This window comes from Cydia splendana, chromosome 7 (assembly GCF_910591565.1).
Source record: "Cydia splendana chromosome 7, ilCydSple1.2, whole genome shotgun sequence".
Classification (NCBI taxonomy): domain Eukaryota; kingdom Metazoa; phylum Arthropoda; class Insecta; order Lepidoptera; family Tortricidae; genus Cydia; species Cydia splendana.
The window spans coordinates 6,637,575-6,652,920 of record NC_085966.1 but is presented as its reverse complement, the minus strand read 5'-3'; the positions used below and the strand labels follow the sequence as shown (position 1 = coordinate 6,652,920).

Genomic DNA, 15,346 nt, shown 5'->3' with positions numbered 1-15,346 from the left:
TAACCGCGAAAATCGAAGTTGTCAAATTGCGTGCATCTTTCTCTGTCACTCTAATTTAAGCCTTCATTGGAGTAAAAGAGAAAGATCCCCGAAATTTGCGTATTTCGGTTTTCGCCCCCTAGTTAATATTTTCGGCAAGTCCCGAACGTTCATTAAATCAATCCGAACGTACGACTAATTTAATGAGGTTACGTATGTGCCAATTACCGTTTGATTTGTCGCCATCAAGGTTGTGTGTATGTTTCCGGAAATGCAATGAAGAAGCACCCTTCACGCCTGTTATAAATGGTGTAAATGTTGACACATTATTAGCAGGCGAGGAGACATATATTTGTTTTAATGATAGAAATAAAAGAAATAGAGTTAGACCAAGAAAAGTCTGCAGCGATTTTGATAGCCCACGCAGTGCAAGTGTTGTTTTACACGTCATAATTTCATAGAAGTCTGCGTGGGCTATTTAAAATCTCTGCAAACTTTTCTGGGTCTAACTCTAAACAAACTCTAAAATTTTCAAGAATATCGTTGAAGAAGTTTCAATCTATTTTGTTTTTCAATGAAAAAAATATTATAGAACAATCCTACACAAGTCTACCTAGTCCTTAAGCTCAATAAAGCTTGTGTTGTATTAAAAGATAAATATAGATAAATGCTTAAATAAATAGAAAAACATAATTTCATAGGTATTTGACTTAGATCATTTAGTAACTGGAGACGCCTTGGCTGTCTCAGGGATAAGTTCGCCTTTGTACTTCTTACTAATTGTATGTTATTTTTAATATGTATTTTTGTACAATAAAGAGTTTACTACTACTACTACTACTACTACTGTCATTTTCTGTATAAAACAGTCTGCCGATTTTTGCGGGTGAGGGGTACGTCAAATGTGTGCCTATTTGTACATGATTTGAACGTAACGTACAAATAGCCATGTCAGATAAACGTCAGTCCATACAAAAGGTTTTCGGCAAAGGGGTAAGCTCTTAAAGGCGACTCCGGTATTTGACATTAAGTAATGATGACATTGCCTCATTTACATTGCCATGCAGCAAGCAGTTATCTTCGTCCGAGTTTAGGTGTACCTATCGTATTGTACACATAGGTACTTGTATTACGGAATACGTGAACTAGATACCGGTAGTTTAAATTGCAAAAATACTAGTTTTTAAAGTAGGCCTTTTTAAGGAGGTTTCTGGGCTGGTTTCGTTGCACAAGAGTTCTGGGTAACCACATGATTGGAACTGCATTAAAATTACATGGTAATAATAATTGTAAATATAAGTAATGTTATAATTTTCTGAATTTACGAATTTGTGAACATTTTAATCCCCATATATTGTGATGGATTTTTATTTTATTTTATTTTATATTTTATTTATATATATTGTGATGTCAGTTAGAATTTTGTTTAAAATCGCATGTTAAAATATTGGTTTAGAACTGGCACTTAACCAGGGTTTATTAAGTATGTGACTAAATTAAGTACGTAGTAAACTACACATAATCACACTAGGTCGTTCACCGGGTCGATGACCAAATACAAAATATGAAGTTGTCAGGTTAATGATACTTTTTAGATGCGACGAACTTAGTGTGGTTCCATAATGCAATAATTACAATCACGGAATATATTATTAAAGACGTTATAATTTATTACTAGTTCTGTTGATTATAATAGCTTGCCCCAACTTAAAGAATATCAATATTAATCGGCCCTACCCAAGATCTACCGGAAAATACTCTACCCGTGATTAAACTAGGCTTGTAATGAATTTGTTATCGGTATGATAGACCAGAAATGTCACTGTTGACAGCTGACAGATCACATCAAAAACAAATTCAAACATATTCGTAACCAGTTATTACGATCAAAATAATACTCCGCAGATTTAGGTAGAGTAGGTAGGTACATGATAACTCTTGAAGATCAGTGTTCATCCGATTTAACTTCTGCTATTGCGTCGATACACTAAATATATTCTAAGGTTAAATAAATCTCGATGCACGTATTAGCTTCGTTTATTAACTATATCTATGCCATCTCGTTGTTTACTGTTTGTAAATAGAAGATATAAAACACGTGTACAACGGTAACAATCAATTTGATTTTGAACTTTGATGGAAGGGAGAAAGGGTCGTATTTTGCATTCTTATTTAATGTTGATCTGGATAACTGTGAAACTCCCAGTTATTCCTTGACCTGACAAAGGTTGACGTTGACCGTGCGTTTATTTGATCACCGTAGTTTTATAAACATGACGGAGTCTTGAAAACTGTTGTGAAACAGTACTATATTCCTTGCCTTGCTAATGGCCCCGAAACGTGGCGTTGAGTTAAAAAAATTAGAAAATGTCGCGGTGATGACGATCTCTATATGTATGGGACATGTTGTCTCAACCACTTATGGCACAGAATAAATAATAGTACTAGGTACAGAAGACTCACTCTCTAACAAAACGCGTCTGTTACGATCAGCACAGATATGGCCGCTAGGTGGCGACAGCGCCACGCGCGGCTTAAGGCAAATCCCAAAATTGGGGCCGAACGGATGTACTTTTAGCTACCTGTACTGTAGCAAAGCAACGAAATCGCGGAGTGAGCCACGCCTGCTTATGGTTACTTAGTAATAGGGAGTATTACTGCAATATTCTGCCGCCAGAGTGCAGCACTAATTTGTTTAGTAAACCATAGAGTAACTTTTACATACTCGGCTTTTAACAGTTTTGTGACAAGTTTTCACTATGACATTTCACTATGACACGAAACGCGAAAATCGAAATTTCTTTATCTGCCTCTCTATCGATCGAATAAGGAGTGGTAGAGAGGCAGAAACCGAACTTTCGACCTACGCAAAGCTTTGCCTAAATATTCCCTATTGAGCAGGAGCAATTTCTGATTGAATCGGTAATCTAAAATGTTGATTGGAAGTAATTTCTTAAAGCACTTGCGCTGTAATCGGCATTAGTATTCACGGAAAGATAAGTGGTACTATTTCAGTAGTTATCTTCAGCTAAATGTGAGAATTAAGAATGCTGATTACCGATTCAATCAGAAATCCACATAATATTTAACAGGATGTATCATTCTAAGATGCATCTTGCAATTCCTCTAGGTGGAAAATTATAGGAAATACTTAATTACCTCTTAGGGGCTGTCCATAAATTACGTTATCGATTTTTGACCCCCCCCCCCCCTATCATCATCCAAAAATCATGCTTCAAATGACCCCATTTCCTCCTACTTCATGCTACCGTCATCCGATGTCCAGACCCCCCCCCCCCACCTAATTTGAAATGACGTAATTTATGAATAGCCCCTTAGGAACGCAGTTTTACTTATGTAGTTGTGTGGTGCAACTTTAGATTATTTGTCGCTACTGTAACTGTAGTAGTACAGTCACCTGCAATAATATGTTACTCTTCAAAGGCCGCAAAAATATCTGACAAGATCTTATTTTTAGAGGCCTAAGAGCGTGTCACATATTATTGCGGCCTTTGAAGAGTAAGATACTATAGCAGGTGACTATACCAATCATTTTCTTTGAAAAAATGATTCGATGCTTATAATTACATTTTCAGCCTAGGAATAATTTCAAACCATTAAAGTTGTGCAGGGGGCCAATTTTTGAATTTCGAGCGTTCGATTTCGTCACTCGTAAATCGGTGGAAAACAGCGAAATGCAAATTTTTGAAATACGAGCGATAGAAATTGGGAATCGAGTGGTATTTACCACTCGTTTTCAATTCTATTAGTAGAAATTAAATGCCGGGTACTGGAGATATTATTGAACGAAATCGGCCCCTGTTCGATACCTATAATATTGTCGCCTAGTCACTTCGCCTTCCGCCACTTTCTTGTGTCAAATAGGCCCTGAACGATATCTCCTTAACCTTCAAACATGCGTATGTGTTCTTATTTCCTATACAAACCCTTAACCTATTTTGCAGCCGATCCGTCTGTGTGATTCTGACGTCATGTTCCTAAGCGTTACGTGTCTATTCGTGGGCTATAAAAATTAACAGCCGTCCGTCAATAGATATTTTTGGGCCGATCAACTATTTCTTGTTGTTGTTGTAAGCCAGGGGACAATATTAACACAGTTTGTTAGAAGAAATGTTGTACCAAGTTAGAACTTGGTGGACTAACACGCTTAGTAGATGGTCCATTTTGAAAAGCGTTTAATTAGTATTAAACGCATGCCACAAAAAAGCATGTTTTGTTAATTTAAATAACATATAGTCCGGGGTTTAAGAGTGACCCAGGGGAACATAGCCATGGCAACGAGTGATGAAGTAAAGTTGATTCACCCTTTTAACTATGTTTTCAACAACTTCCTAAGACCTTTGCTGACTACTACCGCAACGTTTCGGTGCCAGAAAAGTTAGGGCTTTTAATAAGAAGATTCAATGTGCATTAATAATTGTCCAGTAGGTACCTATGTGGTGTGTAGCCTCAGTGTATAAATGAACTATAAATCATCTAACCAAAATGATGAATGGTAATATGACTACTACTAACTAAATAGACTGTATTATGTTATGAGCTCATGTGAACTAAATAAAACATTGGCGCGTAGAGCATTTATATTTCAAAGCAGTAACTCAACTATTTTTTTTGTGCACCGGGCGTTTAAAATTCATAGGTAATACGACTCTATTAAATCGTTCAACAGAAAAATCGTAATGAGTAGAATGTTATAAGAGTGTGTGATGATCATAATCATGGATGGAAGGAATAGTTATCCTCCAGTTAAAGACTTGGAGGCCTATTAAAAAATTTATTTTGGTATCGGCGAATAACTAAACGGCATCATTTTGATGTCAAAATGTAAACAATACGTTCCAATAGGGTATTTGACTGTATTTAAAATAAATTATTTTTTAGCATGCATGAAATAAAGCACCAGAAGAGTAATAGAGAAACGTAGACAGCAGTTATTTTTAGACACAATTTCTATTTTAAAACCCGTATAAAACTATAAAGAGTAGGTAATTTGATCGTGACGTCACATGCTAGTGTTTCATATAAATTCCATAGTAGCAAAATCGTTATGACAGTTCTAAAAAAGAAACTGATTTGACTAGTCTAGTAGTCCAATACCCTTTCTAGAGAAAAGTTGGGTAACTGCTGATGTTTAAACTGTGCTCGTATGAACGGGGTTTAGAGGGTATTTACAGATCGAGTGCTCTGCGTTAAAACACGCACATGCGTACGAGTTCGGGGAAACGGCATGGAAATAAATCTAATAATTTAATGTAGGTGTTTAATTTGCACTGGTTGCACATTTAACGACCGACCGATCTTACAGGGAACAAGATTTTAAAAAGATGTAAGCTAAAATAGGCCATTAACTTACTTTCAGTGGCATAAAAATGTATCCTCAAAATAAATAATTTAGTACCGTAAAACGGGGTGAGTAGGTTTCGCGGGGAGAGTTGGGTTATGAATGGGGAGAGAAGGGTTGAGAGGGGGGTGAGAAGGGACTTTAAGGCTACTGCTACAAAAATATTCCAATTTAAAATGGAGCTATAGTAATACGCATAATAAAAAAAAATCGATGCAACAATCTTCCAAAATACGAGGCACTACGGGGTGAGGTGGGTTTTCCTCTTTATCGTCAAAGTTATGATTTCATAACTACCCAAACTAAAATAAAAACTAAAATACAAACGTCCGGAACACTTATTATATACACCATTCAGTTTTCATATGTAAAAATAAAATGTTATCGAGGTTTGAATTTCAGTGTTGACCCTACTCACCCCATTTTACGGTTCTTATTGTTTAGTAATTTTACTGGGTTGCGTACACCTACCTTGGGACACAATAAAGTTAAAGTGGTTCATCATTTGATAACTATTACACTTCATAAGGTATACGTTAGGTAGGTACATAAGGTAACAGCACCAGTCACATGGGACATTTAAGAGGAAATTTGGAGTATTTGTGATATTTCTCTGATATATGTAAATGGTCTACCGCTTAGCGTGTTAAAAGATGAATGTCCTATCCCTCTTTCATAATATGTTTCAGGCGTGTTGTATCCAAGATACTGCAATGAGTTTCCACATACTTAACAAATTAAAACTATGTTTTTTTTCTCCAGTCATGGACACCAAAGCTCCAGTAATGGAACCCCGGTAATGGACGTCGATCCAGTAATGGGCCCCCTATAATGGACATTGCTTTATCAGTATAAAATATTGAAAAAAGGAATAAGTTTTGGCGGAAAAAACAATTTTTGGTATAAGCTTTTATCGCTGAATGTATTTTTCTTTCCACAACCATCCAATACCCATCGAGACAATTCTAACATACCCAAACACAATTAGTTTGCGTTTATCGCAGAGTTCCCATGGCCACCTCCTGTCTCCATTATCAGATCAGGTCCATGTTATCATAATATTGCATTATCATGCATAAGTCCGAGCATACATTTCGTAACTTCATTTTACTTCTGTATTGTTTAAACATGAAATTATGGCATGGCAAGCATCATTATGTAAATTGTCCCATCATAGGAGGTATGCAGTTTTACAGCTCCTATAATGGGATTGGGCCAAATACCACTATTTTTTTACATCTGTGGAGTCACAACGTAGAGTATGTTGAGGTATATAAAGGTGAGGTATACATCTCATGGTAAATGCAATTAACAAAACACATTCTAGTTTACATCAAGATTACTTAAACTACAACTACAAGACTACTTAACAATAATTAATTAAAATATAATAAATGAACTCACCTCTTTTAGCGAAGTTGTTAAGAATTCTTAGTGGTAATTTTTTTCAGTGACACGACAACTATGGGTTGCCGTCAATTTCTTAAAAAAAACCGAATTTAATAAAAATTCAAAGTGCTCTAGCTCTAGGACTCTTATTTATGATAAAATATAGCCAGTGTTTATAAACTACTTTTAGATACATATTTTAGAGGATTTGTGGTTTTATGTCCCATTACCGGTTCCACGTCCAAGGGGGTGTTTACTATACTTTACTTCCTAAAAATATGCATTATTATTATAATCGGATTTCATACACTCTATGTTCATATTTCAACTATAGTAATGGATATGATATCTATATGCAAATCAAAATTCGGAATCAATTTTTCTATTTTTTTTTATTCAATAGGTAATAACTACATTACATATATAATATATAATATGTTAGTCCCTAACTATAACTGACAATTAATTTCTTTTAAAGACTGTTTTTAGGGTTCCGTACCCAAAAGGTAAAACGGGACCCTATTACTAAGACTTCGCTGTCCGTCCGTCCGTCCGTCCGTCCGTCCGTCCGTCCGTCTGTCACCAGGCTGTATCTCACGAACCGTGATAGCTAGACAGTTGAAATTTTCACAGATGATGTATTTCTGTTGCCGCTATAACAACAAATTCTAAAAACAGAATAAAATAAAGATTTAAATGGGGCTCCCATACAACAAACGTGATTTTTGACCAAAGTTAAGCAACGTCGGGAGTGGTCAGTACTTGGATGGGTGACCGTTTCTTTTTTTGCTTTTTTTTTCGTTTTTTTTTTGCATTATGGTACGGAGCCCTTCGTGCGCGAGTCCGACTCGCACTTGCCCGGTTTTTATAATTTATATGCCCCATAAATCTATTTTTCCTACCAACTGCATATTCAGTAACGATAGTTGTATCCACGTTGAAGTGTTCTATAAATCAGATTGAATCTATTGAGGAATAAGCTAAATTAAAAGCTTCATCATCTCATCATATCACTCACATCATACACTTGCGACATTCGACCTTAATTACCCGCAATAAAGCTCACGCCACGTGAGCTGCATCTCAGAAATCGTAATCAATCATTCTTTCAACTGATGTTTAATAAGTGTTCCGTTAAGTTTTGTACGGAACACTAAAAATACAGTGTCACCCGACCACCCACAGAGAGCCCTTACAAAGTTCGAGCGTCAATGAACCCTGGCTTTTTAGGGTTTCGTACCCAAAGGGTAAAAACGGGACCGTTTCGTCCGTCCGCCATCTCTCTGTCACCAGGCTGTATCTCATGAACCGTGATAGCTAGGCAGTTGAAATTTTCACAGATGATGTATTTCTTTTGCCGCTATAACAACAAATACTAAAAACAGTAGGGTAACTTGTTGATCAATGAAACACTAAAAGTTCAAGCCTTTCTATCTCTGGTGTTTTTAAAGTTATGAGTGTGACATTTCGTATGAAGATAAACAATTTCGTTGGCTATCATATGGCATTCTTGGTTTCTACTTATCTGTAACAGTTCCTGTGTTATAAGCCTTTTTTTGAAATGCATGTTTTCAATGAAACACTCTGATTTTTACAGTGAAACAAATGTAATAATTATAGTCTACCATGAAACATCGTTAATAAACATTGAAACGGTGTAATAAATAAGTGACATTAATACATATATGCTTTCACTCAATTAATGAGAAAGGAAAGGAGAAAATAGTGGTAGGCTGAAATTAGTTATTTAAAAGGTTTCCGACATATGGAATCATTATAAGATTGCTGAAATATCTAAAAGCGAGAGACTTGTTTCATTGTACACACACCTGAGTTTCATTGTGAATCGAAAATCTGGTCGGTAGGTACGGCATGCTGCGAAAAAGGCGCCTTTTATGTCCACGGAGCATGATTGCCAACTAGGTAGACGCGGGAGGGTTTTGAGCATCTCCATGCTTGATTTCATACACTTTCTTGCAACATAGTGTTTATACACGACTGTTTCAATGTAAGACATGTGTCCTTAACCTTGCCATCAATGAAACATTCAACATATAAGCTATCCTATCTCAGCCATTCCTAAAGTTAAGTATCTTATATTTTGTCATATGATAGACAAATTATTACCAATTTTCATGGTATTTTAGTTTCACAAATTTAGCACATAGGTTTTAATTATTTAAAAAAATAATGAGTTTGTTTCATTGTGTGCTGGTACTGGTGTTCAGTGAACATCATGTTTCATTGTATACTACATAAAAATGTTTCATTGTGAGACTAGGGGGTGTTTTTTTAATCAATTAATAAAAACTGCACCAAAGAGTGAAAGAAATTTAAAAATATTTAGCTCCAAATAAACTTTAATACACATAGAACATAACAAAAACTTAAAAAACGCCAAACTCGAGTCTATATCTTGGTAAAAAATTGCGAAACAAAAATGAAAAAATTTTACTTTTGTTGCACGAATTCACAATAATGCTCGTAGCAGCGTGCTCCTTCTCCGAGGCGCGCTCGTGTTTTGGGGAGGTGCTGGGGGTCCCTGAGCCTGCCCTTGCTTGAAAGACGGCACTAGCTGGTAACACCTAGTTTCCGAGATATCGCAAAGTTACACTGTGTCCGATTGTTTCAATGTAGAACAACTGACCCTATATAATAAATATTTATGTGGGGCTATACAAAAAACGTGATTTTTTTTTTGACGTTTTTTTTTTGCGTAATGGTACGGAACCCTTCGTGCGCGAGTCCGCTCCCACTTGGCCGGTTTTTTATTTATTGAATGTACGCATACACTGTTATTCAGAGTTCATTATTGCATTTTACATGCGTCGTCGTAAGTAGGTATCCTTTTGTTCACAGTCCAACATTTAAATCAAACGATTTGCTACAAGTGTTGATTTTATGGAAGTGTTTTATAGGGTGCTGAATGACATTTGCCATTTGTTTTAATGATAACACCAGACATCACATATTTTGTGACATTGCAATGAACGAATACACGATAAACCCACACCATATTTCAATGCATAAAACAAAAACATTGTTGTTGCCACGTCAGGATATTGCTGGCTCAATATTAAAAAGTTCTATGTTACATTTTCAAGATAGTTGAAATTCGACTTAATGTCACTATGACAATGTTCAAATTTGAGTTCGATAAAAGTGAAACATAGAACCCTGTAATATTGGGCCAGCGATATGTCATTCAAGGCAAATCGATTTTTGCCCCTGATATACCTAAGGGAAAAACGTAGGTAGGGAAAAACCGAAGCTAACCTGTATGTCTTCGAGCAACTACATAAGCAGTACAGACCCACATTAATGCACACATTCGTATTGTGGATAAACATCGTAATGTAGCAGATAAACTAGGATGGGAGCCAAGACGAAAATATGCCCGTCGCGTTTTTCCTCCGACCGCTTCAACGCGACCGACAAACACATTGTTAGATCACCAAAAATTAAAAGTTTTCCCCAAATTATTCCTATTTTGAAGCTATCTATAAATCAGTTATAGCTACTCCGTATTACATACAAATGTACATTTAATTAGTACTTTTAATTAGTATACGTTATGGTTCAAAATGGTCTTCTTTAAACCATGGCAAAATAAATTAATTGTTTTAATTTTTAACAGAAACGTATGCAAAAAGTGGAAAAACACCACCACCACCCAACCGCCTACCACCAGTCTCACCCAAGGCAGTAATTTTTCCACTTTTAAATTTATTCTACGCTTATTAATTGATTTCTCATTATATCACTCTAATATTTTTTCTAACGTACATATATAATTTCTTGTTTTGTGATGATTGACTTCAGCAAACGTTTGCTAGTAACAATGGTCACTAACCGTTTGAGTATTCGCTCTGCTGATTTCTCTAATCAATGCTTAAAACTGAAGATGATTATTGTAGCAAAAAGCAACATTGTTCCTTATGTAGGAACATCACGGAATCTTTCAACTTTGTCAAATAACTTAATGCATTCAGAATATTTTGAAACCTAAAGGATTATTTAAATATGAAAAATAAAAACACACAGAATTCCGACGTTTTAGCTAACGCAAATTTTTTAGTGAACTTGAAAATTCAGTTGTATTTTAGAAGCACGTGACGTTATTATTAATTGTGTTTATGACAGAGTGTTGTAGGTGGAGTGTTTTGAAGATTGATTGTGACATTTGGCCTCTAGGGTTGTATATTGTTTGAGATTCTCTTAAGACAAACCTAACATTGCTCAAGCAAATGAAATCCTGCATGAGCTTCCGGCAAACTATGACAAAGCGATGTTATATACCTACTGAAACTGAAAACTTACTATTTTTCAATTTGACAGGATTTCCTGTAGTCTCGTGGTTCAAACTGGTTTAGTATGCCCATTGTAACATAAAGATTAGCTATGTACCCACTGGCACCTCATTAAATAAGAGACTGTGTTTAAGTCTTGGTATTTCTTGATTACTGCAGAAGCAAACAAAGAAAGCTTTGTGAGAAAATCACGATAAAATAAAGTCGCTTTGCGATTCGGTAATAAAATAAAGACATGTTTGATCTTCTGACTGACAGAAGAGGTCGGCGCGTACCAGCATTGAACATTCTACAGAATTTCTGCTGATATCAAGTTTAATCTGAGGGTAGCGTTGTTTTTTGCATAGTTTCAGTGTTGCTATTGAGTAGCATAGTGTAGTGTTGTGTACCTAGGTGTTGTGTCCATATCATTGTGTGAGATGTTGTGTTGTTTGTCCGCAAGGTCGCGGAAGCACGGGTCGGGTCGTCGCACAAGTCAAGGTGGGTACGGAAAATTTCATTCAACTGTTCTATTTACATCACCACAAATTACAGCGCATCGCGCACTTCCTTCACTGACGTACGGACCTTCGCATTCCGTAGGTACAGACACTTGGAATAGTAAAGCTCCAGGAATACGCCGGAAGCCGGGAAAGGGACAACGCGAGGGTTTCCGCGTCCGTGTGTGCTCGTGTTTACGTAGGTTATGAGACCGGCCGGGGGCGTATGTTACATAAAACGTTTGCATCCTCACCTCCTCTATCTTGAGGCTTGTGCGGACCACCTTGCGGGTGACCGCGCTCTCGTAACTCTCTTCAATGGTCTCCGCCATGGCTGCGTTGCGCGGGCGCTGCGGGCGACGCGCGCGATAGTTACGGCGGTACTGACGGGCGCGCGTTATTTTTAGTCACGCGCAGAGCCAGCTGCTACAGCTTTCAGGCGCCACAGTATTTGCGGACACGGTGTCGCTCCAGAGCAACGTCTAGAGGATGCCATGAACCAGAACTAAAGCGCACCCTGAACCTATGGTACATACACATTGTCATCCCTTTCTTTCTAGAGACAAATATCCTAAATGAAAACTACTACTTATGGCTCTGACCTAAACCTCCCTAAATCTGCTAACCTAACACCTAAGCTCACTTTCAAGGCTTATATAGGTCTGAGGAAGCTCACAAAAAGTAAGACGCACCACAAAATGGATTGATGCCAAAGGATCCTATACGCACGCTTCCTCAAAAGCTTTAAGATTGACAGCCGAATGAGGTTTACGATCGAATCGATTTGTGACTAATGCAGCATCTGCCACCAGTGAGATTTAAATCAGTCCGAATGGCCGGTGGCGGGAAATGTGCGCTCGTGGGTGAGGTTTAGTGACGAATGGAGTTGGCACTGTTAGCGTTCGCCTGCCTAGTTTTTGCTTCTTTTACTGTTTATAATATTCTAGCTATGTATATATGTTAGAATAGTTGAATTTGTTGTAAAGAAGTTGAGTACCTACAGTTCAGATTGTAATAATCATAGAAATAATTAAATAGGTACGGTCGGCGGCAATACCGACTAGCAACAACTAGCAAACGAATTTCAGAAATATTTGTAATGTAGGTATGTCAAATGTATAATTCGGTGTCCTAATTTCAAAGAGAACAACATGCTGTTTAAATAAAATGAAACGATTTAAATGGGTATAAGGTGGTGGTACTAGTGCTCGACATGCTAATGCCCAATACATGACACCCTGCTCTCACCTGTACTGACAATGACATAAGTTTCAAGATGACATGTACTGGGACCGCGTCGAGCACCATGCAGTACCACCACCTTATGGTATGAAATAAAATTAAACTAGGTACGCGAATGGATGCAGTTATAGTGTCATATCATGTCATGGAATTCTTGCCGGTTAAGACTTCCACGCCAAAAATTAGAAAAAAAACATAATATTATGCTTAGTAGCCGTTGCCCCAATATGTGTTAAGGATGCTTCGTTTGTCTAGTCTAAGCTAGTTACATCTGGCCAAAGCGCCATCTATCGGAGTTTCTCAGTAAACGAACAATCTCTGAGTTGGTAATGTTATACATATTTCATCAGTTTTATTTTTATAGAGTATACTTTTTAACACTATAAATGAAAATAAAAGTTGCAGAGTAAAATAGAAGTATTTGAAATTCCCAATTCACCAGTCACTTCCAACAGTTCCAACTAACGACATCTAGCGATGAGTGATAGAAATAGGCTTACAATATTATAAAATAATTGTCCTTAATTTATTTTTAAGCACTTTATAGGTACTTACCTTTTCTTTTCAAGGCACAAATGATATTATTACAAATTTAAAACAACAAAAAAATACAAAACAATTCCTAACAACGATTTTTAGAACCGACCGGATATAGATATATATTAATAGTAACTAGCAATAAGTACGTATTTCGTGTTAGCTATACTAGATAATTAAGGAATTGAATACCAACAAAGTGAAATTAAGTTATATCTTTGGTTATATCGTTATAGTAGCAGCGTCATAGGTAAGTGGAGACATCTATTGACGAGTAGTTGAATGTTTTCTCTTTTAACTCCTTTTTATATCCGTTTTTATTTATCTTAGTGTTATTTAACTTATTTAATACACCTGATACCTCTAAACTCCGATATTTTTAATATTAAATAATATAAAACCTATCTTCCGGTTTCAAATTTCTTTTTTAGGACTTGTAATTGTAACACATACATCATGGGGTCTGGTATCACGTGGGCTCTGAGGTAGTCACTTTTTTCTGGGAAGTCACTCTATGCACATATATAATATAATCATATTATGAGAACCAAATTATTCAAATAGTACCTATAACACAACCAAAACAGGTTATCGTAGCGCCTGAAAGAAATCTCTTAGCAAACATAAATTTTCATGTAGCTGATAGCTCTTCGGTGAAGCAAACCCACTTCACCTTATATAACAAAGTCCCCCTTCGCGTCTGTCTGTTTGTGTGTATGTAAGCTCGCGATAATCTCGAAAACTACTGAACGGATTTCATGCGATTTTCACCTATCAATAGTGATTCTTGAGGAAGGTTTAGGTGTAGCCCGTGCGAAGCCAGGACGGGTCGCTAGTCGTTACTAAACCTGATCAATTCCAACAAGGCCTATTTCCCCAATTGTCCCTATGTCAATTTTTTGGATCGGGGACCCCAGGATAGCAAGCTAAGGCTGCCTCAAGGCGGAGATGAAAGAAACTTGCAACAAAAAAATCCTAGTTCAATATTCATATTATTTATTACAATATTCCGTTGGATTACCACCAATGGTTGATTCTCGCACATCTCCTTTCATCTCCGCTTCAGTGGAAAGCCAGCCTAACAGTATAAAAACCTTTCGAATAGGTTTTCGTAAAAAAAATACCATTTTAAAAATAGATTAAAAATGTACCCTTTGTCGCCCTCGGAAGTAAGAACGGATTGTTCGATACTTCATTCATTTAAATCGGCTCAGCAATTTTGACCATACTGTAAAACATATACGAGTACATACATAAAGACTGCTAAAATCATAACCCGCGTAGGTGAATTTATAAACGAGTCGGACTCGCGCACCAAGGGTTCCGGCAAAAAAATTCACGTTTGTTGTATGGGAGCCCCACTTAAATATTAATTTTATTTTGTTTTTAGTATTTGTTGTTATAGCGGCAACAGATATACATTATCTATGAAAATTTTAATATTCTAGCTATCACGGTTCATGAGATACAGCCTGGTGACAGACAGACGGACGGACAGTGGAGTCTTGTAATAGGGTCCCGTTTTTACCCTTTGGGTACGGAACCCTAAAATTATGGGTATGACGAAAAGGGGGGAAGATAATATGTGACATTTTCAATCAAAAGGTACCATTGTCGGTTGTCGATAAGGTTGATTTCAAATTGAAGCTATATGGAAATAGTGCCTTTATTGACAACCGACAATAAGCACCCTTTTGGTTCAGAATGGTACTATAATCCTTGTGAGCCCTGGTGGCCTAGCGGTAAGAGCTTTCAATGGAGGTCGCGGGTTCAAAACCCCGGCACGTACCAATGAGTTTTTCGGAACTTATGTACGAAATATCATTTGATATTTATCAGTTGCTTTTCGGTGAAGGAAAACATCGTCAGGAAACTGGACTAATCCCAATACGGCCTATCCCTTCTGGGTTGGAAGGTCAGATGGTAGTCGCTTTTGTAATAACTAGTGCCTACGTCAATTCTTAGGATTAGTTGCTAAGCGGACCCCAGGCTCCCATGAGCCGTGGCAAAAATGCCGGGATAACGCGAGGAAGAAGGCACTATAATAG

General features: G+C 37.0%; 1 protein-coding gene across 1 annotated transcript in view; it reads right to left on the bottom strand.

The window, feature by feature from the left end:
- The window catches only part of LOC134792090 (tropomodulin-1), a 101,356-nt gene extending 89,430 nt beyond the window's left edge, over positions 1–11,926 (bottom strand). The window contains exon 1 of the mRNA XM_063763267.1: positions 11,774–11,926. Coding sequence (XP_063619337.1) covers positions 11,774–11,851 — 78 coding nt within the window. The 5' untranslated portion in view covers positions 11,852–11,926. The remainder of the gene's footprint in view (positions 1–11,773) is intronic.
- Positions 11,927–15,346: the final 3,420 nt, after the last annotated feature.